This window comes from Maylandia zebra, linkage group LG15 (assembly GCF_041146795.1).
Source record: "Maylandia zebra isolate NMK-2024a linkage group LG15, Mzebra_GT3a, whole genome shotgun sequence".
Lineage (NCBI taxonomy): Eukaryota > Metazoa > Chordata > Actinopteri > Cichliformes > Cichlidae > Maylandia > Maylandia zebra.
The window spans coordinates 4,142,859-4,164,907 of NC_135181.1; the positions used below are offsets into that span (position 1 = coordinate 4,142,859).

At 43.5% G+C, this 22,049-nt stretch overlaps 1 protein-coding gene across 15 annotated transcripts in view; it reads right to left on the reverse strand.

Moving 5' to 3' along the window:
• klhl29 (kelch like family member 29) overlaps positions 1–22,049 on the reverse strand; it is a 286,208-nt gene that overhangs the window by 177,589 nt on the left and 86,570 nt on the right. For all 15 annotated transcript variants that reach the window (XM_076873712.1, XM_004542181.3, XM_004542178.2 and 12 more), the window contains one exon: positions 3,664–3,975. In XM_076873712.1, coding sequence (XP_076729827.1) covers positions 3,664–3,936 — 273 coding nt within the window. In that variant the 5' untranslated portion in view covers positions 3,937–3,975. The remainder of the gene's footprint in view (positions 1–3,663; positions 3,976–22,049) is intronic.

Consider the following 22,049-nt stretch of genomic DNA (forward strand, 5'->3'; position numbering starts at 1 on the left):
AAGGAAGGGCCGATGCGGTGCCAAAGCAGATTCACTGCGTCTGTGGTCAGTGTATTCAGCGGGGAATCTAATGATGTGCACTTGTGGGCTAAATTACCAGAGCATTGCTTACCTCTGCTCTTACAGAGCAGATTCCACCAAGAGCAAGAGACCAAGAAGTCCAAGTTAAAGAAAATGATCTGACAGTGAGGAGGAATGTAGAGAGAAGATGAATGGTATCCATGGAAGCGGAGGCTGGGGAGAGGCTAAAATGTCTAACTCCTTTTTGGTAAAGGCCTCTCTCTTCACACGTTGCTGACAGCCAGCTTGCTAGCAAATCCCAAGACGAAGGGGTGGAAAACACAAACTACAGCTCTTGACTATACCACTCAAGACACTTTCAAGCTGCAGTTATTTTCTAAACACAAATACAACGTATAATCAAATCAGGAATGAATGCACCTAAGTCACTTGAGGCCTTAAAAAAATAGCTTTATAATACAGTTTGGATTAAATATCATGGTCACAATGGAGCGAGAAGAGATTGCTTTTAATCTTTGACGGCAGTTCACCATCTTTTGCTTCTGATCTACCTCAACAGCCTTGTTACACTTGAACTCCTTTGTCTTCAACACTGGTTCTAATGAATTTCATTTCAGCTAAATATTTCTCCACAATTTTTAATTAACTATTAGCTGGATATTTTTAACTTACTTCCCTTAAGATCCACTTATTTTATTATGCTTATTGGCCAATTTACTTAATATATTTAGTAGGGGTGCAATGATACACAAAATTCACGGTTCGGTTCGACACTTTGGTGTCACGGTTCAATATTTTTTCGATACAAAAAATGTTCATGCTTTTTTAATTTGTCATTTATTAAAATTATAAATATATATTTTAACTCAAAAGTAGTTTTTAAATTTAATGTTGCTGAAACAACAGAGTAAGAAAAAAATTAATCTATCTGATCGAGAAATCACTCATTTGGAAAACAGAGTTTATTACAGAGAAATGTCTCTTTCCAAAATAAAAGCTATACTATACGCTTCTTCTGGGCTATATTCTCAGCAGCATATTAAACATATCAGGTCCCCATAAGGAGAATCATGTGCTAACGGCTGTCTAAATGACTCGGGTAAAGTTTGTAGCATGCGTGCTTGTTGTTTTTGTCTGCTTCCACTTGTCTTTGCACTAGGATGGTGTCGGTGTAAACGTGCAGTCATATTCATTGTGTTCCCACTAGTGCTGTCAGCGTTAATCTGAAATGAGGTTATTGCCACAACACGGCAAATCTCCGTTAACGAGCTACCACGGATCGCCCGTGCGTGGGGCTGGACGGCGTCAACACGTTAACGAGCTAACTGCGCTAACGCACTAGTTCCCACCATGTAATTGAGCATTGTGTGGCACATCTGACATACTGTTTTACTTTTGTCCATGACGCGCTTACCTTCAGGGTCATACTTCACATGAAGACCAAAATAGTTCCAAAGGCCAGATCTGAATGAGGGTGGGGGAGGTTCAATTTGCCATGTTGCAACGAGCTTAGCTTCTGTCTTGCTAGCTTGTGCTGCGCTCAGTGGATCTGCGCTCGACAGTGCAGCCTAGGCGGAGTAGTCGAACGCAGATCCACTAAGTTCTCAACACAGACAGCATCGTCAGAAGAAAAGTTGATAAAAAAAAAAAAAAAAAAAAAAAAAAGATAAATTAAATTAAAAATGTTGTATTGTTCGATACATATGCGTACTGAACCGAAAGCACTGTATCGAACGGTTCAATATCGATACGAGTATCGTTGCACCCCTAATATTTAGCTAACACTCTGGCATGCTAGGCTACTTTTTTGATACACGCTAACCGCTCCATACTGTTTGCAAACAGTTTAACTGCTAGCCTCACTTTTACATCACCTGTCTACACCATTTCAACTGTTTATTAATTGGTTAGTTAGACCAGCGGTCCCCAACCTTTTTTGCGCCACGGACCGGTTTATGCCCGACAATATTTTCATGGACCGGCCTTTAAGGTGTCGCGGATAAATACAACAAAATAAAACTAGTACCAGTACCGAAAAAAAGAAAATTTATTCATAACACACGTGAAAAGACCCAGGAAAACCAAGTTAACGATAAAAACGATAACAAAATAACGCTGAAAACCGATTAAAAACCCTGAAAACCATACATTTCACTGAGCCTCAACTCTCGCGGCCCGGTACCAAACGACTCACGGGCCGGTACCGGTCCGAGGCCCGGGGGTTGGGGACCGCTGAGTTAGACAACAATTTCATCTGTTAACCCATACTGTTATCTAGCAATATAATTGCTAGTCATACTTTTTCAAAATAATTTACAGTGTTATATTCATAACTTTGCTTTATAGCCACATTAGCTGTTTAGCTAGCTGGCTAACAATTTCTATCGTTAACTGCTGTTAAATTGCTATCCACAATATGCATTAACTGCTAGATAGGTAACAGCTAACAATTTCAGCTTTTAACACATATTGTTAACTAGGAAATTTACTAAGATGTGATCTTAGTAAATTTAGTAACAAATATTACTTTGTTACTATTTTTTAGTAAAAAATAGTAACCTCTGATCAGAGAGTCTTCTTCAGTACTAAAACATGAGATTTGAAAATTCTTCAAAAAAACTCTTAACACAACTTTATGTTCATATTTTTACCTGACTACCATAACAGGTGTGTATCTATTATATTTGGCTAACAATATTAATTGTTAATCCATGATGGTACCTTGCAATTCAACTGCAAGCCAAAAAAATTACCTTTTACTAATTTTGCTGACTACTGTGTGAACTATCAGTTATAATTTTTGCAAAGAAAATTAATTTGGTTATCTATACAATGTATTAAAGTAACTAACAAAATATATCTATGCATTCTTTTTAGATGCTGCTTTGTACTGCTCGTACATTAATTTTAATTATCCGTTAATGCTTCTATGCAAACCTGTTCGGGTCCACTTAATTTATTATTTGTAACAACTAAGCTAAATCTTTCCCACTGGTTAATGCAGAAATATCGCCTGGGACACTGGGGAATCAATGACCTACAAGATCAATATATACTGATATGGTATATAATAATATGGCTCCCTTTGTTTGCTTGTTTCTAGCACACTACAAATTATCACCTGAAAGCAGAACCCATCTGAGTCAGCTGTCAGAGATCATTTAAATAATGTAAGAAAAGAATGACAAAGGAGGCAAAAGCAGGACAAGCCAGCAATTTGGCAGAGAGAGAAAATGAAGATGGAAGGAAAATGGTTTGGCAAGAATGTGCAGAGAGAGCAGCAAAACTGGAGTGAGGGATAAAGGTAAAGAGCAAAAGAGGCTGCAGAGAGAAACAACAGAGGGGGTTTGAGGAGCTGAGACAGTTGAACCATGAAGACAGGCGTGCCAGTGCAGAAATGTTTGGGAAAAAAAGTGGGAGGGAAGAACTGGAAGACACACAGAGCGAGAGAAGAAAGCAGAAGAGTCTCAAAAGCATGGAAAAAGTTAGATATTACATCCAGTTGGGGAGTCATCACAGATTGAAAAGTTGACACAGTGAGAGGAAAGAAAGCCTGACAGAGCAGTAAAAGAGATCGAGAGCTGTCCAAGAGGAGTCAGAGGGAAGCAGGTGTCCCAGCATCCATTTGGATGAGCCTCTTACCTTGGCTGATGCCGGAGCCACCGATCCTGCTGCCGAGATGCCTCGCTTGACCACTAAGTCGCTGCTCGATGTTGTCACGGCAACTGTAACTGGAGTTGGAAGAAGGGAGGGGATGACTGGGAGGGGAAGGAGCCCCGGACGGTTGTTGCCGTTGACAACGGCAGAGGCACAGCTATGATTGGCTCCTCCATTGTGGAGGCCAGAAGGACGGATGTCTCTCCGCTCCCAGGGTGCCCGGTAGTCCCTCTCAAAGCGATGGTGGTGGCGTGACATCACTTCCTCTTCCTCTCAGAGGGAACAACAGGGGCAGGCCTGTGTGAAACGGGAAGAGGGTAAAGGTCATTTCAACCACGACGTGCAAGCGGCAGCGAGCGATACAGACACGAATAGAATAAAAGTTTCTGGGAAAAAACAAAGAACAGAGTGAAACAGTCAGTCAGTAAATTAAGGAGAAAACATGTTGACATGAAGGTGTAAATGCTCACAGCATCTGCTCCCAGCGCACCTGACTGACGCGAATACACTGCGGTTCATTTGTTGCCTCTAATTCCTATTCTCCCAGTCATTAACGAGGGCTGCGACAAGAGGGAGAGAAATGAGCGCCGCTGAGCAGCTCTATAAAAAACACCATCAGTGCCAAACCATAAGGAGCCAAATGTGTTACGCGAGGCGTCTAGGCACGGCGACGACAGGTTCAAACAAAATGGCTGAGCCAGACGCAAGCAGGTACACGCTCAGTTCAAGTTGTCCTGAGGGCAGCGTGAGCAGTAACACGACCTTGCGGTCAAAACTCATTCATCTAAATAGATAAATACCCGCGTCACCCCCACACCCCAATTACAGCTCATCTCATACATCTAATGGCTGGTTAATTCAATCAGATTGCCCTTGAAGTGCATTGGAGGGTTCTCCCTTTTTCAAGCACAGCAGGCTGCGATTAGGGATGGGTGCCGGTATCCGGTGACATAAACGGTAGTAACCAGACCGAAAAGCAGCGCACATTTCGGTGCTTTTTTGTTTCCTGAGATGTCATACACTTTGGATTCCAGCCAATCATTTTACCTTTGCGAGCATAGTAAGCGGGCCCACGTACGTTCTTTTAGAGCAGAGCTACAGATTAAAAAAACGCCCAAAGCGAAGCTGTCTAAAGTCTGGCTATACTCCACAGCAAAAGATGCAAACTCAGCAGCCTGCAACAAGTGCTTTAAGCTGATACTGTGCAAAGGAGGTAACTCCTCGAATCTGATGAAACACCTGGCGACGCATAGCGTTTCTTTAAAAGCCGAGAAATGCACCGTATTTGATAGCTTGCTGCGAGACCTCACACCGTGCACATCTACTGTGCGTGGGTTGCCTGTTATCAGACCCGGAGTTAGCAGCATCCCCCAAAAACCCAAAGAGGAGAGTCCTGGCCCCTAGTCCTGCCAATGTAGCAGAAATGATGACGGATGATGATGCAGCAGCAGCCGTTCTTCTCTGCGTGAGTCGCTTAATGTTGTTCGTGTGTAATTTACGTTGAGTAGGCTAACCACGTTATTACATTAATGCATGTAAGGTGAACTAGCAAACACCGTCATAGTTACATGCGGCTGTCTTCTTGTTTGATGCCAGATACTCCCTTCACCCTGGCCAAAAAGGCTAAAATGACCAAAGGAAAAGTGGAAAACAGCTAAACATGAGAGGTTTTTGGACAAAGTTTGTGTTTTTTCCATTGTTTAAGCACTGCTTCCAGCCAAGAGTGATGCCATATATGCCCTATAGCTGCAGAAAAGGCTAACATTGTTATCTTTTTACAAAAAAACAGCTAAACATAAGAGGTTTTTGGACAAAGTTTGTGTTCTACATTCTTTAAGCACCAGTTCGAGCACCGTTTAAGCACCGGCACAGTTTCAAAAGTACCGGTTTGGTACTGGTCTCGGATAAAAACCTAAACAATACCCATCCCTAGCTGCGATAGGCTAAGAGGTGACAGCAAGCTGGAATTACATAAGAATGGAGCACGGCGCTATTGTGCAGCAGGAGCAGCGTATCACTCTTCTATTATGTCATAAATCAAAGTGGTACGGGATCTGAGCAGTGAAATCCATCACTGATGGGTTTCTAGTGCATTGTACTCAACCTCACCAAAGGCACGTTATGCTTCTCAAAGCCCTTGATAACAGATGAAATAAATATATAACAAGCTCACACCAGGTTCAGCGAGCCCCATGCAAAATCCCCTGGTCTGCAAGGAGAGAATGACAGCGGATGATAAGTCTGTATTCTGCACGCTGGGGTCTGTCATGCTGCTTCTTAGCCTCACAGAGGAGGGAACGCCTTGAAATGCCGGCTTCTCTGTGAGTATCTCTGTGTGTGCGCACTAGTGTACAAAAGAAGCATATACTACAACTGAATGTGTTTAAGCCCAGCCGTGCAGTATAAGAGTCTACGAGGAAGCTGCAAATGAAAGGTTCTCTACAAAGCTTTGATGGAAGCGATACACCAAGCAGCCTGCGGTGGGAGCACCTGCCCTACTGTAACTTTAGCTGCTGTGACCATCCATTTATTTATCCACTACAATTCTCTCTTTCTTCCTTTGTGTTTTTATCGTCTGTATTTTCTTATGTTATATATACACCCACCTCTCTCAATCCTCAGTTCATTTCATTCCCCTCTCTAATACAAGGTCTACTCTGTGCAAACACAGCAAGCTGATCCGTGGCGACAGAGTCAGACGGAGCAACCGAACGCTTCGGGACAACTCTCTCACGCTCTCTTCTCACTCTCTCTGCAATAACCTTACTCCTTCTCCATAGTAACCCCTTTTAATAACCTCAAATTTTCCAATAGAATAAGCTCGAATTATCTCTAAAAATATGTACAGAGAGACTAACAAGATTCTAGGCCAGTGGAACAATGGCAGAGTTAGAGCCAGGTAATATTCTCTTATCTCCCGAGCTCCACACCTCAGCAAAGAAATAAGAGGGCAGTTAGAAAAATTCCTCCACATGAAAACAGTGGAAGAAAAAGCAGAAAAAAAGGGACATTATCTCCACAAAAGTCAGAATTGAGGGCAAGAGTGCATTTGCTTTCACAATTTCAGCGCGTTTCAGATGTGAAGTGAAGACATGCTATTGTGCATCCAGTGTGCTATCTAGTCTAGACGGTGATTCACTGGAAAACAGAGTGTGTTTTGTCTCCCGGTAAACCTCTTAGGACATCGGTGCACTTGAGAACAAATCAATCCATTTGATTAAAGAAAAGGCATTGAACAAGTTTGCATGTGCTCACACTAGCAAGCTCTGTGGAACAAACCTCACTAGGGTAGCACCACACATCACAGGATAGAGGAATGAAACAAGCAAAGTCGCCTCCTTTGCCGTCTTCTATTTCTCGCTAACGGCTAAAATTCAAAACATGAACAAAGTTATTCAAATACCTTCTGGAGCGCTGTGGGGATTATCCAGTGCCCATTTCAATAAAAAAAATGTTGTTTTTCAAAATTAGTCCTGTTAAGAGAAATGCAAAAAATAGTTTGTCTGATGGAATATTTTGATCTGGCACTTCTGAGTTATTTGTAGCCAAGGCTGAGGAAACAAGACATGCACTTCAGGGTGAAGGGTTAAGGTTTTAAACACATAAAATAGCTCAAGTATTTCACAGCTTTCAAATCATATGAATGTCAAATCAAAAAATGGGTAAAAATGAGTAACGTGATGAGAATGTAAGGTTATCCACTGAATTCCGTATTTTAAATAAGGTGAAAACAAATTGATGACAAAGTCAAAATAACTTCTGTAAGAACATTTGTACTAATTCAAGTATCCATCCGTCCTCTGTTGCTTACTGGATCTGTTGTGGAGGCAGCAGTCTAACCACAGACTGCCAGAACTTGCCAACCCCGACCACCTCCTTCCTCTCTTCCAGAGACATTCCCAGGCCAGAGATGTAATCTTTCCAGTTTGTCCTGGATCTGCCCTGGGAACATGCCCACCATGCTAGTCAGATGCCCAAACCACCTAAATTGGCTCCTTTTGATATAGAGTAGCTCTACACAGAAAACCCTTATGAGGAAATAAAAACTCAAGAGACACAACCGTACCCAGGGCAGGGCTGACGGGCCCTGGGGCAGGGGCCTGGTTGGAGCTAGCCTGAAAGAGCTACAAGAGGGGCTGTAAGGTTTGGTGCATTGTAGAAGCGGCAGTCAGCGGTCCTTGCAGTCCAATCCCAGGCAGTGTTATAATTAATGTTTTGATATAAATACAATTCAAACAAATTTAAAACCATGTTATAAACAGCTGTACTAATGTGATTTTTTGCATGTGCATTTTGATGTTAAAATGACTGAAAATACTCAATATAACGCTAATATGTCTGTGTAAAGGCACAAGAGAATGAAAAACACAATGAAGCAACAGCGCCTGCGAGCTGATTAATTAGAAAAGGTTAAATGTAGAACTCGAGATACAGAAAAGAATTAGTCACTATGAAACAAATGCAGTTCTTCATGACTGACAGCATTGCTCATGAGGGGGCTTCTGCACAACAGAACAAGTGCAGAACAATTAAAGGGTTAGCTCCGTTTTGTATAAACAGTATGCAAAGCTGCTATTTTCTCATGTCTCATATAACATCACGGCTCCTAATCAGAGGTCTGCGTGCTCCACATTTCCTTTCTTACTTTAGATAGCGAACGCAAACATCCAGCTTAGCATCATCGAGCGCCTCATACACACGACAAACGCTTCTGTTGTTTTCTAGAGGAGACTCTCACATTACCATGCTTCCCATTCTATCACTCACCCAAGTGGCATTTTCAGATTCTTGGCTCTACATTTCAATATCTGCACAATCCTCTAAGTGAATTCCTGTCATCCTGGCACTATGCATGTCAGTATGTACTGTGGAACTGGAGGCTGGCAACAGATCCCCGCAGAACGAGTGTCACCGAGACAAATCCCACTACATTTATGGTCCTCGGTGAACAGAAGGATTTAAGCTACTAATTACAGAGACTTAAATTCCCTCCACGGCTACGTTTCTGCCACTGCTTGAAAGTCTGCATGTGCGTGCGAGCCCACGTTGAGAGAGTGCGTGCTCTGTGTGTGTTTTGTCCTTTTTTTTTTAGGTTAAGTACGAGAAGGCGATAAAGGAAATGTCGCTCTCAGAGGTCCTCGTGGAAACCAACACCCAACACACCTGTGGACTCTGCCAGACCAGATAAACACTTGAATGCATCACATCTCCAATGACACTCGGCTCTGCACCGCTCCGCTCTGGGGAGATGGTGCCAATGAAGATTTGCCCATTTTCTTTCACATCCAATGAAGTCACTGTCAAACTCTGGACGAGGTGACGCCGATTCAAGAGGAGGGCTGATAACCTTCGCTGTGAGGCTCACGTGTTTAAAGTCAATCTAAGGGCTTTTATTTTTTAAAGTTCATAAGATATAATGACAGCACTTCAGTCATACCCTACAGCAATTAATGAGGCTCTTCAGCTCCTGCAATCCTGCCAGCATGTTAATAATCTAACCTGAGGGTATCAGTTTCCCACGCCAAATGCTGTTTTCTGACTAAAAACAGCTCATGATCTCTTCTGTAAGATGAGAAAAAAACAAAAATTAGTACAATTACTAATCGTCTGGAAGCCCAAATAGCAACAAAAATGCTTTGGTTTCCAGCGAGAGCAAAGGGACTCGAGAAAGTAACACAATTACTATGTCAGGAATCGAGCCTAATGAGCTGACTGACTCGGATTCTCCGTTGTGTTGTCACATCGTTGAGTGTAAGGCTGTCAGCTGCAGTGTGTTGGTGGCTGGGCGCTACTTTTCCCCCCGCAAAAAAAGAGGCAATAAAAGAAATATTGATGAATCAGAACCCAAATTTCAGCCAGCTCCACATGTACAGATACAGAGATCAGATTAGATTCCCCTGCGAAACGAGGAGTTTACGACAACTTTAGATTCTTAAGCAGCAACGGTTTGGGGGGGGAAACAAAAAAAAAAAAAAAAGTTGTCTGGCAGGTTGGGAATGTGAGACACACACCCTTTAGAGCAGCATCTGTCACTCCGAGGCGGCACACAGCATGTTGGGGTGCGCGTGACAGAACCGCGTTAACAAAGCCATGTGGGAATGAGCGGGGAGCCACAGATAGACGTGAGGAAAGAGGCAGCGTAACAGATGGACAGAACGCAGCGACGACGGAGAGACAGCCAGACAGTGTGCGAGAGAGAGAGCAAACGAGATATAACAGCAGTAAAGCGTGCGTGCGCTTGTGAGTGTGTGCGAGCGCGACACGCAGCCTGAAATAGAGAGAAGGGTGTTAAGGATGGAGATCAGGGTGGAGTGGGGCGGGTGGTGTGTCATACGTCTGTTCTGGGGTGTGATGTTTGCTTTGCTAGCACATTCTGCCCTGTGTTTAATACCACCCAGCAGTTCCTCCTGCTACAGATACTCCCCAAGAGTGAGGGCTCCGTTTCCAATCTGTAGTAGTGTTTATTTCTATTGACCCAGTGACAGCCCAGCTTTCACCGCGTTCGCGCACAAACAGCCACGTGCTAGACTCACGAGGCTGCGCTAATGATCGGCCCGTCCATCAGCGAGGCTGGATGGTACAAACGAGGGCTGGGGATAGATGGCATGCTGTAACTTTATGAGGACAAGATATTGCTGTAAATGAGCGGCCCTGTGGGAGACATGCACCGAGTATAGAGTAACTACCGCAGGTGCACACACACGCCGCATACACAGCAAGCAGAAATGTGCTGACAGTCCCTCCAGGACGACGGAGGTATTCGCCCTGATATTTAAATAATGGGAGAGACTGTTGGTACAGGAATAGCCCGAAGCGCAGCGAGCCAGAGTCTCGGGCCTTTAAAATTCTCCTTCACAGCTAGAGTCCGTCCCAGATGATGAGTCACGCCTGATGATGAAGATACAGCGCTGTCTTAAATTGGATGTTTCGCTGCCATTACACACACACCTGCCTATAAAAGCATTCCCGCACAAGCCTTATTAATTAGGCAATGTGCTAGAACCTAAATTGGATGGGAGAGAGTTAATACGTTCTTGGTGGGAGAGAATTTTTCTTTCCAGCATTTTTTTGTCTTTTTTCCCACCTTGATGAAGCAAACTGAATTGCCGGGAAAGAAAGAGGGCTTCCTGGGTATTTTTAGCTTTCCTTCTTAAGGACGCGAACAGGAGAAAATCTAATTGATGTTCCAGGAGAAGAGGTGGAAAAAAACCCGCTGGAACAACAGAGCAGAACCCAGAGGAAAGGCAAACACAGGAAAGGAACAATTAGGTTGAGTGTGTATTTCATGTGCTTGAACATTGTAAGTGTGGAGGTGAGTTATGGGGGGATGTAGAGAGAGGTGAGGAAAGGGCCATCTTTAGAAATGAGAGGAAAAGACAAATGTAGCTACAGTGGAAACCTACAAGCCTATTGTTGGGATTGATTCTTAGCATTAGTAGGTTGAATTAATCCCAGTGGTTTGAGGGGAATTAGTACTTTGCTACTGTTCGCACACCTCATTAGTGGTCTGAGTGGAATCCAGAGACACCACACAGGCAGCAGCACATCATAAAAAAGAAAAAAAAAATTGCAGGGCTTCTCATAACAGAACCCACCAGCTTAAGCATCATAGAAACCAAAAATAGCTTCGGTTTGAGCAAATTAGAGGCATATAGGCCGGGTGTTACTTAAACAGCTGCCGCTACAGTCTTTGGCAGGAAAATAAACCCAAACCACGAGGTAATCACCAGTCACTCCGAGCAAGACCGGGAACTAATCTGAATCCAGCACCTCACATTTCCTTATCTCATCTGCCTATTAGGATTTCCACGCAGGTTCAGAGACGATAGTGAGAGATGGCACTTTGTATATTAATCTGACACCTTGATGGATGAAATACTGGTGGGTGACATGCACACACTGCCTCATTTTGTCTGAGACAGACACTTTCTGATCATCTCCTGTTTGATAAAGCATGCAAGCAAAGGCCAAATCATTCAAGGCGGATAAAAAAAAAATTGGGATCAGGTGCATTAGGCACCTGAAGAGAAATAAAAAGGAAGAGAAATAAAAAGGAAGTGGGGGCCAAGGGTTATTTTTTCTTGAGATTAAGAAATATTGCATATGCCGACACCACTGACAGCAAATTACCCTCTCCGTGTGCATCAGCACAATTCTTTTAGCAGAGCATTAATAAGTAAAAGTTTCTAGCGACGTGGAAAGAAAAAAAAATAGAGGGGGAGCTGCATGAGTGCGTGTGCAATGCATGTGTGTGTTTTGTGTGATGCAAGGTTTTCTAAGCTGCTTGTTTGCTGAGGTCTGAGTACAGGGGGTGTGTTTTTTGCTTGTGCATGATGAAAACAGCACGAGAGTCGCTCCTCTTTCCGAAAGCGTGCACGACCGCGGAAATAGTGCAGCCGACTTGAGTTAGAAACACCCCGACGGTGTATGACTGTCGGCGGCCCGGGCGTGATGATTAGCCCAAACAGAGAGAAAACTGCTACCTCCACCACTGCGCGCCGGCGCTCAGTTAATTAAAACACCGACTTTCAACAAAACGCCACATTATCACAACAGCAAGACACGGAGCTGGAGAAAAACCCCGAGGCAAGCGTGCACGCTTCCTTCCTACGTGCTGTTTTTTCGGTTTTGTTTTTTCTACTTGGTGCGTGAGCGGTGAATTTCCAGACGCCAATCACGCGCTGTGTTTGTATTTGTGTGCGCGTTCCGGGTGTATCCTCTGTGGCCCGTGGCAGCTGTCGCCTGTTCTCTCTCCCCGTCGCATCCTTTTCGCGTGTTTCTCTGTTCTCTAAACAAAAACCAACAACGCCATCAAAACAAACAGCTCTCCCGGCTGACGCCGCACACGGCTACACGCGCATTTACACACATAAACACACGCGCGGGTCTTTAGGCTGCGGCATTACTGGAGCTACTGTAACATGCGTGTGATTTTGTGTGTCTGTGTGTGCGAGTGTGTAGGTCAGCTTTGGAAGCGGGACATGGAGAGCCAAGTGAAGGAACAGTGACTTAATTATCTAAATGGCTGCTGCGGAGATTACTGAGGGCAGTGAGCATCCATCTCTTTCAACACCACCAGCTTAGAGTGCACGGCCAAGGAGGGGAGATCAAGAGATATAGACATCAATAAGAGAGACAGGCCAGCAATAAGAGAGTGAAAAAAGAGGCCAAGAGAATTAAACGAGAGCAAGAGATAGGAGACAATGTGGAGGAGAGCGAGAGGAGTGGCTCCTGTGACAATGATTTACAATGGAGTAGTTTGTAAGCCGACTGGCCCCGCGGATATGCGGCTGCACCCTCAGCTACAGAGAGTTTGCCGGCAGCTGGGATCATGACATCACCTCTGTCACCATGGCGACGCCTCGCGTTTTCGATTTTACTCTTCCCATCATTACCATACAGATGCTTCGGGGCTGGATACTATCTTGACCCCGCCGTGAAGCATCAATGGCTCCATATTTCGCTCTTCCCATCGCTTACACGAGCGCGCGTTATTGACTTTTGCGTGGCTAAGCGGTAACCGAGGTCATCCTCAGAGTGGAGGGCCTCGGCTTTGATCCTCCTCGTGCACAAGCGGCGTTTCCTTGAGCAAGTTGTGTTCCAGTGACCCCCTCCAGGTGGTTGATCCCGTAAACGCAGAGCATCTAGACGCTGAAGAGCAAATCATAAAGAAATAAAAAGATTAATACTGTCGCTGTGCATGTCAGTTACTACACGTTACTGTAAATAATCCAACAAATGCCACCAGAACGTACTTTTCCTTAGAGGAAATTTATTAAAAAGCCTTCGTTAAATTGTTCTCGTTAAGCCTCTTTTCTAGAGGCAACGAGCAGGAAATGACATCTTACACAGCCACCATTTTCCTTCTTAAAACTTTAGTCCCTGATGGCACGGACAGTGGTAAAGAAAGCTTGTTTATGACAGGGAAACCCACTGGGTTGAATCCACAGACTGTCTGCGGAAAGAGGAAAATGAATAACTAACACTGCCTCCAACAAATGCTGTCCATGAGCCACTGAACGTGACATACTGTTCTACAACTTCCCAAATTACACCGAACACTGAATTCCGTCCTTACTTGGACCCGTCCCTGCTGAACTGTAGTCATTTTGTTTTTTCTCTTTTTGGTGATTTCCAGGAATTCGAGCCCAGGTTCTTTGGCTGATTGATGCTCTGCTGTTATGCTGGCTTGCTTTCCACCCTAGATGACATTAACAATGTGGTTGTACCATCCAGCTCCCTGGTGAGAACGTGGTGTACTGTTCAGAAGTGGAGAAGCAGACACTGAGGCTCCATATATATATATATCAATCACTGATTCAGAACACCATTCATGGACAGTCGGGATCCAATATGTGTGTCTAACAGGGTTGGGCGATATGTAAAAATTTTCCAACCGACAATCGTCAGTCCAATAATCAATGATGGGAGATATATTCACCCATGCGCAGACTTTTTGATGGGCGGAGCAATGTAATCATGCACGGACTGATTTGCGTGTTTACAACACAGAAGAAGTCCAAACATGGACGAACTTTCCCCCAAAAATTAAGGCCATCAGCATTAACGCATTAACATTTTAGGGATTTTGACTCCAGATGGGTTCATTATTAATCGCGTTAGTCGTGATGACGGCACGTTAAAGCTGGCAGCACTAAAAAAGTCACCAATTTGTGATCTTTCTGGCTTTAAACCAGATGAAACTGGTAAACCTGAGGATGTAACCAAGGCGGTGTGCCGCTTGTGCAGACATATACTGCAAGCAAAGTAGTTAAACACAGCTAACTTGCATGAGCATGTACATGTCCACCATCCGACTGAGTATGCGACTATCAGCAGCTTCTGCAGCTCCACCAACAGGCATTTGGGCGCACTCTGAGGAGGGGGCATTTGCTCGCAGAAGAAAGAGGGTGCTGTTAAAACAGTGCTAGTTTCTTTCAGCTGACTGCTTCTATTAGCTCCGTCATTATTAGCAAACTCATGGGCAAACAAATAAATAAATCGCCCGTGTAAAAACGATCGCCGAGGGGCTCAGCTTATCATCGAAAGTCAATATATTCGTCCAATCGCCCAACCCTAGTGCCCAATATTCAACTCCATGACAACTGCTAATACAGATAAGGGTCAGAGGCACCTGCAAATTCCTTGTTCCCTTTAATAAATGACTAGACTTTTGTCACATGAAAGCCATGGAGATTTTCATCCACTTATCCAATTGTAATGGTTGTGCTGGAGCTCAAAGCAGGGCACAAATTAGAATCACTAGTGAACCAAACTCTGTATCTTTGAACTGGTGGAGGACAGCATGCAAACTGTGGATTCAAACCCAGGACCTTCTTGCTATGAGGCAACAGTGCTAACCACCGCACCACCACACCGCCCCATTGCATGACAGACTCAATTAGCAGTCGAATGAGGGTGCCTGCAACACCATTTCCAAAAAAAGTCTCTTTTTCTGCCAGTTCAAATCAAAATGCAACTCCAGAGTTCTCAAATAAATAAATAAATGGATTTTAAATAAGTTTTAAAATGAAAACATATTAGTTTGGACATGGCCTCAGTCAAACTTCACTCTGGAAAAACCCACAAAAAGAGTGAAATGAAACAGCAGTGTTTTCGGAGCGCATGTAATTGCATGCTAATTTGTCTAATTGCAGTAATGGCATCGAAAGCGGATGGACCCAGTTTGCTGAAAATGTGAACGCATGCAAAGATTAATGTTCGGAGACAGGTTTAGATTATTGAGTTTTTCTGTTTATTTAGCAGCATAAACGGGGCCTTTTATAGATTCAAGTCCAAATGTAAGCGTACGGGGGAATATCTAATAAATCAAAGGCTGATGTTTCCTTCTTAGAGAGTCAATTACATTAAAGCTGAAGCAAAACAGAGTTCAGATGTGCTGAGCAACAAATTCCCAACCCAGTCAGCTCCAATACTTTCTATGATGATTAATGACAGAGAAATCAAGGCTAGCAGTATTTACCGCCAAGTGTGTTTCATGTCTTCGTTGCTCTTACCTATTAAACGCAGACACACGTATCAGTGCAGATAGACTTATGAATGCAAGACGAGCACAAAACTTCTCTCACTATAAGTCACACACGCATCATCTGAAACCCAGGTATACGCAAATGTACACTCAAGACAGCACTCTCTGATTAAGCCGGGCCATCTGCTCGACTCCCTCATCACCGCTGACGGCCGCTGCCTGTCCAGACCGGCTCCAGGCGAGCAACAAATCCCTCCCCACCACCACCCCGCGTTATCCAACGGCATATTAATCTCCTCAAATCTCAACCTTTTCCAAAGGGCAGACCCAACGGTAATCTCAGTGCAGTTGTTCGAGGCAACATCATCTCTGGTCTCAAATACATGATTTTTTCACTTCTGTCTTAGATGACATGAAAAGTGAAAAAGAGGCAAGTATCTTCTTTGCTGCTCGTATGTTTCCCTTTCTCTCCACTTATCTCATGTCTCTAGGTGCTCTCTCTAAAAGCCATTCTCTGTCTCTCGTTTCGTATCTGTATGAACACAGTAGCCTTTCAGAGCACATGGTGAGTGGCGCCACAGCCTGGTCTGGCCCAGAGGAGCGGTTGAAGCGGTGTAGATTAATGGCCTGGGAGACAGCCTAGGCAAGTGGAATGAACAAACAGAGAGGCCACTGAAATGACCATGATGAAAAAAAGGAAGTGAGGCAAAGATAAAGAGAACGTATACTGTAGGAAAGGAAGGGACTTGGGGAATGTGTTCTATCGCTGTACAGTTTTATACCCGTGTCACACTGACAGCAGAGGTTGGATGGAAGTCAAACAATGCCCGGATTTAGTGAGGAGCCTTTGCTTTGGGGAATGGAAACTCTGTAACGTACTTCGACTGAGATTACATTCATGAACGTTTTCCTTTGGCTCGACAAGCCCAAAAAAGATGACAGAGAGAGAGGGGCGAATGGTCAGCTGAGAGACAAGCTCAACTTCAATTAAACTTGATGAAAACAAAACTTTTCACAGACTAATAATTGGGCAAAATTTAATTGGAAAGGTTTTTATAAGAATTAATCAACACAGCAACTTTTTAAGCAAAAAGATGAAGCACTGCTTTTGTCTGATGCTGTTTTGACTTAAAGATTGAAAAAGGAGGAGAATAGTGGTTCTAGGTGGAATTTCGTGGTTTGATCCAGGATTTGAAGCTGTATCACGAACGCTTGATCCAAAAATAAATAAATGCTGCAAAATTATGTGGTTAGTGTGAACGACTGCATTAAGAGTAGATAAGTCCAAAAAATGGCACGTATTTTATGTGTATTAAATCCTAAGATCTCACAAATAGTTTGATAAAATGGGCCGCTACATTTATAGTGCTTTTCTACGCAATTCAGTGCATTAAATGCATTCAGTGTTTTCTTACTTTTAACTTAACATTCATACACACTTGCACTCTCATGGATGTTTTGGGGGCAACTCAGGCTTCATTATCAGAGATACTTCGACATATATATATATGATGGTGGAGCCAGGGATCAAACCAACCACTTCATTTCATAGGCAAACTTTACTTCCTGAACCACAAAATAAATAAAATCAACTCCTCTGTCACGAGTTGTACACAATACGATATGCTAGCAGTGTTGTGAGCTAACACTAAGGTCAATATAGGGTTGCCAACTCCCTGAAAAATAAATAAGGGACACCTCGTGGCCAGGGCCGGGCAAAGTGTGGTAGCTCTTTTTTTTGTGTGTGAAATTATTTTTTAACCATTTGACTTGAATTTGATTTAAGCAGATGCATATTCTTTGTGATATGACCATATGGGAAACAAATGATCATTTAGCCATTTATTTTTAGCTCAAAATGACAACATTAACACATAAAACAGGTCTCTTTCTTAAACAGAAGCCTGTCATGCTTAACTTTTGAGAATATAAGTAAATCTTTCTTTAAAAGAACTCTGTCCTGCTTAACTTAAAATTATATAAATTAATAGAAAACAATAGAACAAAAACATTCTTGTAACAGTGCACATTTAGTGCATTTAGTACAATTGGCTTCAGTTGAGCTATTATTTCAGCTTTTCTAATGCTAATCAGCTGCTCCTGTTTGTAAACCCACTTGTTCCCATGATTACGCATCATAACTCATCATCATTATTCATCTATGTATTACTTTTATGTATTAGTCATCTATTTGTTGTAATCATCTATCCTTGCAGTTGTTTATTACACAAAATAAATTATATTATCACACTTCTGGCCACATAGCGCTGATATTCACTGCACATGCCCATATTAACCTTAACCAGAGGGTTTAAAAAAAAACAAACCAATGTTTACATACCATATCTGCTTCTGCCGTGGCCTGGTGGACAAGAAATTGGTTAAGGGTTCCCCGAGCTTTCACGCCCCTCATGTTCTTCATGTGCCCACCATTAGAAGCATGCCTATGGAAAAAGTGCGCCGGCACACAGTGCAGTGCGCTTTAAAGGTGTTATCTGCACTTTTCCACCCAGGTGTTTTCCTTTTCCCATTCCTCCCTGTACTTTTACAGCCTATTTTTCTTTCTCTGAGGGGAACAAACATTGCTGCTCTAATGCTGGGCTCACACTGTGCAATTTTTGGCCCATTTTGAGCCGATTTTTGAGTCATGCGACCGATTTGGTGATCGGCCCAATTTTGGCCTTCATCGTGCATCGTGTAGTATACGTGGGGTAACGAGAAGCGATTAACACCTCGAGCAGCTCCCGATCATCAATCGCTCGTGAGGGTGTCACCACAGCTGCTCACACTGCTCACGCGCAAACACGTAACCGCCGGTGAAAAAGACGGTGCAGCACGGCTGTGCAGCGTGTGATCTGGACACAGGCGATGGAGGCACAACTTGTAGAACTTTGGAAAGCTCATCCGAGCCTTTTCGATGTGGCATCACAAAATTATCACGACCACAACAACCGTGAAAATAGTTGGATTTACTCTGCTGCTCAATCACAGCTGCCTGATTAATGTTTTTCATTAGAAATTTAGCAAAGTTGATGGTGGTGTGCGTGTCTGTGTGAGTGAAAGAGAGAGGGAGAGCGAGCGACAGATTTTCTGTTATAACCTTCATTTTATGGAGGCACAGTGTGAGCACTCAGGTCGCATCAGAGCATCGGGCGGTATAGTGTGAGACCCTGCATCGTGACCTACAAACTTATAACCCCTGCGAGTCAATCGTGCAGTTTGAAAATCGCCCAGTGTATGTCCAGCTTTAGGTGTACTGACGTCCGAGACTTGCACCGCAGTGTCGGCGTTTGTTTCCCTGTTGGCCATGCTTCTTGTTGTGGTCATCTGTTGTCTTCCTGTATTTTCTCCGTAAGCGACCTTTCCTCGACCAATGAGATAAGCGGTAATATGAATTGTCATACTCGAATTTTCATAAGTGTGCTGTCAGCTCATTGGTCACAAAGCAGGAGAGGGGCTGGGAATTATGTTTTCCAACAAAGCGTTAATTCCATTAAAAGTTATAGACTACTTTTGATTCTCACTGTATTACGGGACAAAGTGCGTCCCTTATTAGCTCAATACGGGACGTGTACCGTATTTCCCGGACTACAAAGCACACCTAAATATTAGCCGCACAAGCTAAAATCAGGGGAAAATCCTGTTTTGTACATACATTAGCCGCACCTGACCAAAAGCCGCAGGTGTTTCAATGTTGACTTATCATATGTAAGAGAATATGCACAAAGGGAATTGGCAGGAAAGAGATGGCTGTTTGGAGACATCACTTTTATTAATATTTTGAAAAACAAGTTATGGGTACATATTTGCACATGTAGTACATAACAATAACCTACAGCACACCAGAACAATAGATTCGGCCTACCTTTTAGGCTCAGGTGCAGTGACACAGCTTTAACAAGAAGAAAAGTCAGTCATTCACCACCATCTTTCTCTTCTTCCTACGCACTAAAACCACCAAAGTCCTCTTCTCCAGTGTCGGATACAAACAGGCTCATGATGGCTTCGTCATCCACTCTTCTTCTCTCCTTCGTTGTCACTTTCAAAACCAAAGAAATCCTCATTGTCAGTGTCAGAGTCGAACACCCTCAGAAGGGCCGTGGCGGTGTCCTCCTCTCCATCATGCAGCAGTCCAGCCCTTCAAAATCCGTTGGTGATCGTGGATGTTTTCACACTTTTCCACGCTGTCAGAATCCACCAGTGGAGTTGGGCATAACTTGCTTTTTGGGCATAACTTGCAAGTTTATCGCCGCTCATCATCCACGACTCCCGCTGAACGCGTAGCGCTACTTTGAAGTTTGTTTTTCGCGCTACTTCGTACGGCACTACGTTGCCTGGCGGACGGACATGTGACTAACATACCACTCTTGAACCCCGATCCTTCCGCCAGGCAACGTAGTGCCGTACAACAGCGGAACACACAAAACAAATCGTCTTACGATATGACAAAAATCACGGACAATCCATAGAAAAGCCGCACCTGACTAAAAGCCGCAGGGTTCAAAGCTTGTGCAAAAAGTAGCGGCTTATAGCCCGACATTTACGGTACTTTTGTTTCGAAATACGGGACGATTCCGTTTTTTAAGGGACGGTTGGCAACCCTAGGTCAATAGTACCTTGAGCTAAAAGTCAGCATGCTAACATGCTAATACTGAGCAACATAGCAGGCTAATTTTCCCCTGTTAGCATTAAAGATAAAATAGAGCTAAGGACAATACAGCTAAGTTTCAGACATGTCACATTTGGTTAAAGAATTACCAAAAAACAAAACAAAACTCAGTAAATATGCAGGATGGAACCTCAAAGCCAAAAGTGGTGGACAAATTTCACCCAACACCATTAGGTGAAGCTTATTAGCATTCATCCTCTGGGACTATTGATGTCTGTGTAAAATTTCAGGGCTAAGCCATTTTGGTTTGGGCAAAACTGATAGAAATACTCTTCAACCTGACACGTTCATAAGTGTGTAAAACTAATTATATATGGCTCTATAGTTGAGAGGGAGCGAGAGAGCACTGATGAAGTTGTTGGGTAACATCACAGATAGTGGAAGTGAGGTGAGATAAAAAGAGTAGAGGAAACAGAGAAGAAGTGAAGAAGAACAGGCAATGACAGAAAAGGAAAATTAGAAAGCCCAGAGTGATGGGGAAAAGGTGGAACAAACACACACGTCCTTCAATCAATATGGTGGGAATGTGGCCCCATGATAAATCACTTTCCTGGCAATAACAGGGAGCAGCCACTATCCCTCTTTTTAATATGTTGCCGGAGTGTCAGTGGGTGATACACGGCAATATATAGCATGGAAGAAGGCAGAGAGAAGACAAGACAGTGGGAGGTAGGGGTGGCGGGGTCTGTGATGTATGGACCTGGACAGTTGGTCTGCACCCAGATAAAAGAAGGGAATCATGATTAGGTTGGGTAAAGTGTCCACGCTGGCCCATCCGCAAACACTCACACAGACACAAAGGAAAGCTGGAGCTGCTCAGGCGAACGTGTCCTCTCTCTCCCACAACCCCCCGCCCCCCCTTATCGTATGTCTTTTCACATGAGCTCCCAATGCATCAAAACTTGCCTTCCCCAGAACAAGGATGTACTATAATACAAGAGGGTCAGAAAAAATTTCATTACTCGGGGAAGAACTATCACTCTCTTTTTCTGGTTATATCGCTTAAGGGCGATATTGATACTTTCCCACCACTATCTGCCTGTCACCGTCCAGAGAGCCACCAGATTACAGAATGTCCCGGCATGTTGACCTTCACTCAACTATCTGACCGCAGGGCACATCGTCCACCATGTTTTTTTATTGACTTGATTCCATCTCGTTCAATCCCATCTTTTTTCCTGCTATGTTTGAGTCTGCTTGGCAAATGTTGTTACCGTAAACGAGAGCGGCTTCTCAATTGACTTGGGTCCCCTTTAAAGTGGTGCTAAATAAGTAATGGGGCATCTCATCTGCTTTGGCTAGCCAGTAGCTGGATGGGTTACAGTAAAGGGAGATTAATGGAAGAACAAATGGAGACAAATGTATGAGCTAAATGGAAGTTCCCAACCAACCTATAACACTACCCAATGACATATAGCATTGATTAGCATTTATGTACAACTGGACAACTGTCAAAGTGTACATTGATTCAGGAGGGTGAAATATACAGGTAGATGGAGCGACCTTTCACTAATAATCACAGGCCTAATAAATGTTTAACAAATTCCATTGTCTCGGCTAAACCTAAGCCCGAAACAATTTGTAGAAGTGACAATAAAATGAGTAATGTGCATCTGCAGCAGCACTTCCTGGATAAAATGGCCTATCGGTGTAAGGAGCTAAAATATGTGAGCTCTGAAATTCAACACCCCAAACCTGGTAACAGTTTCAACG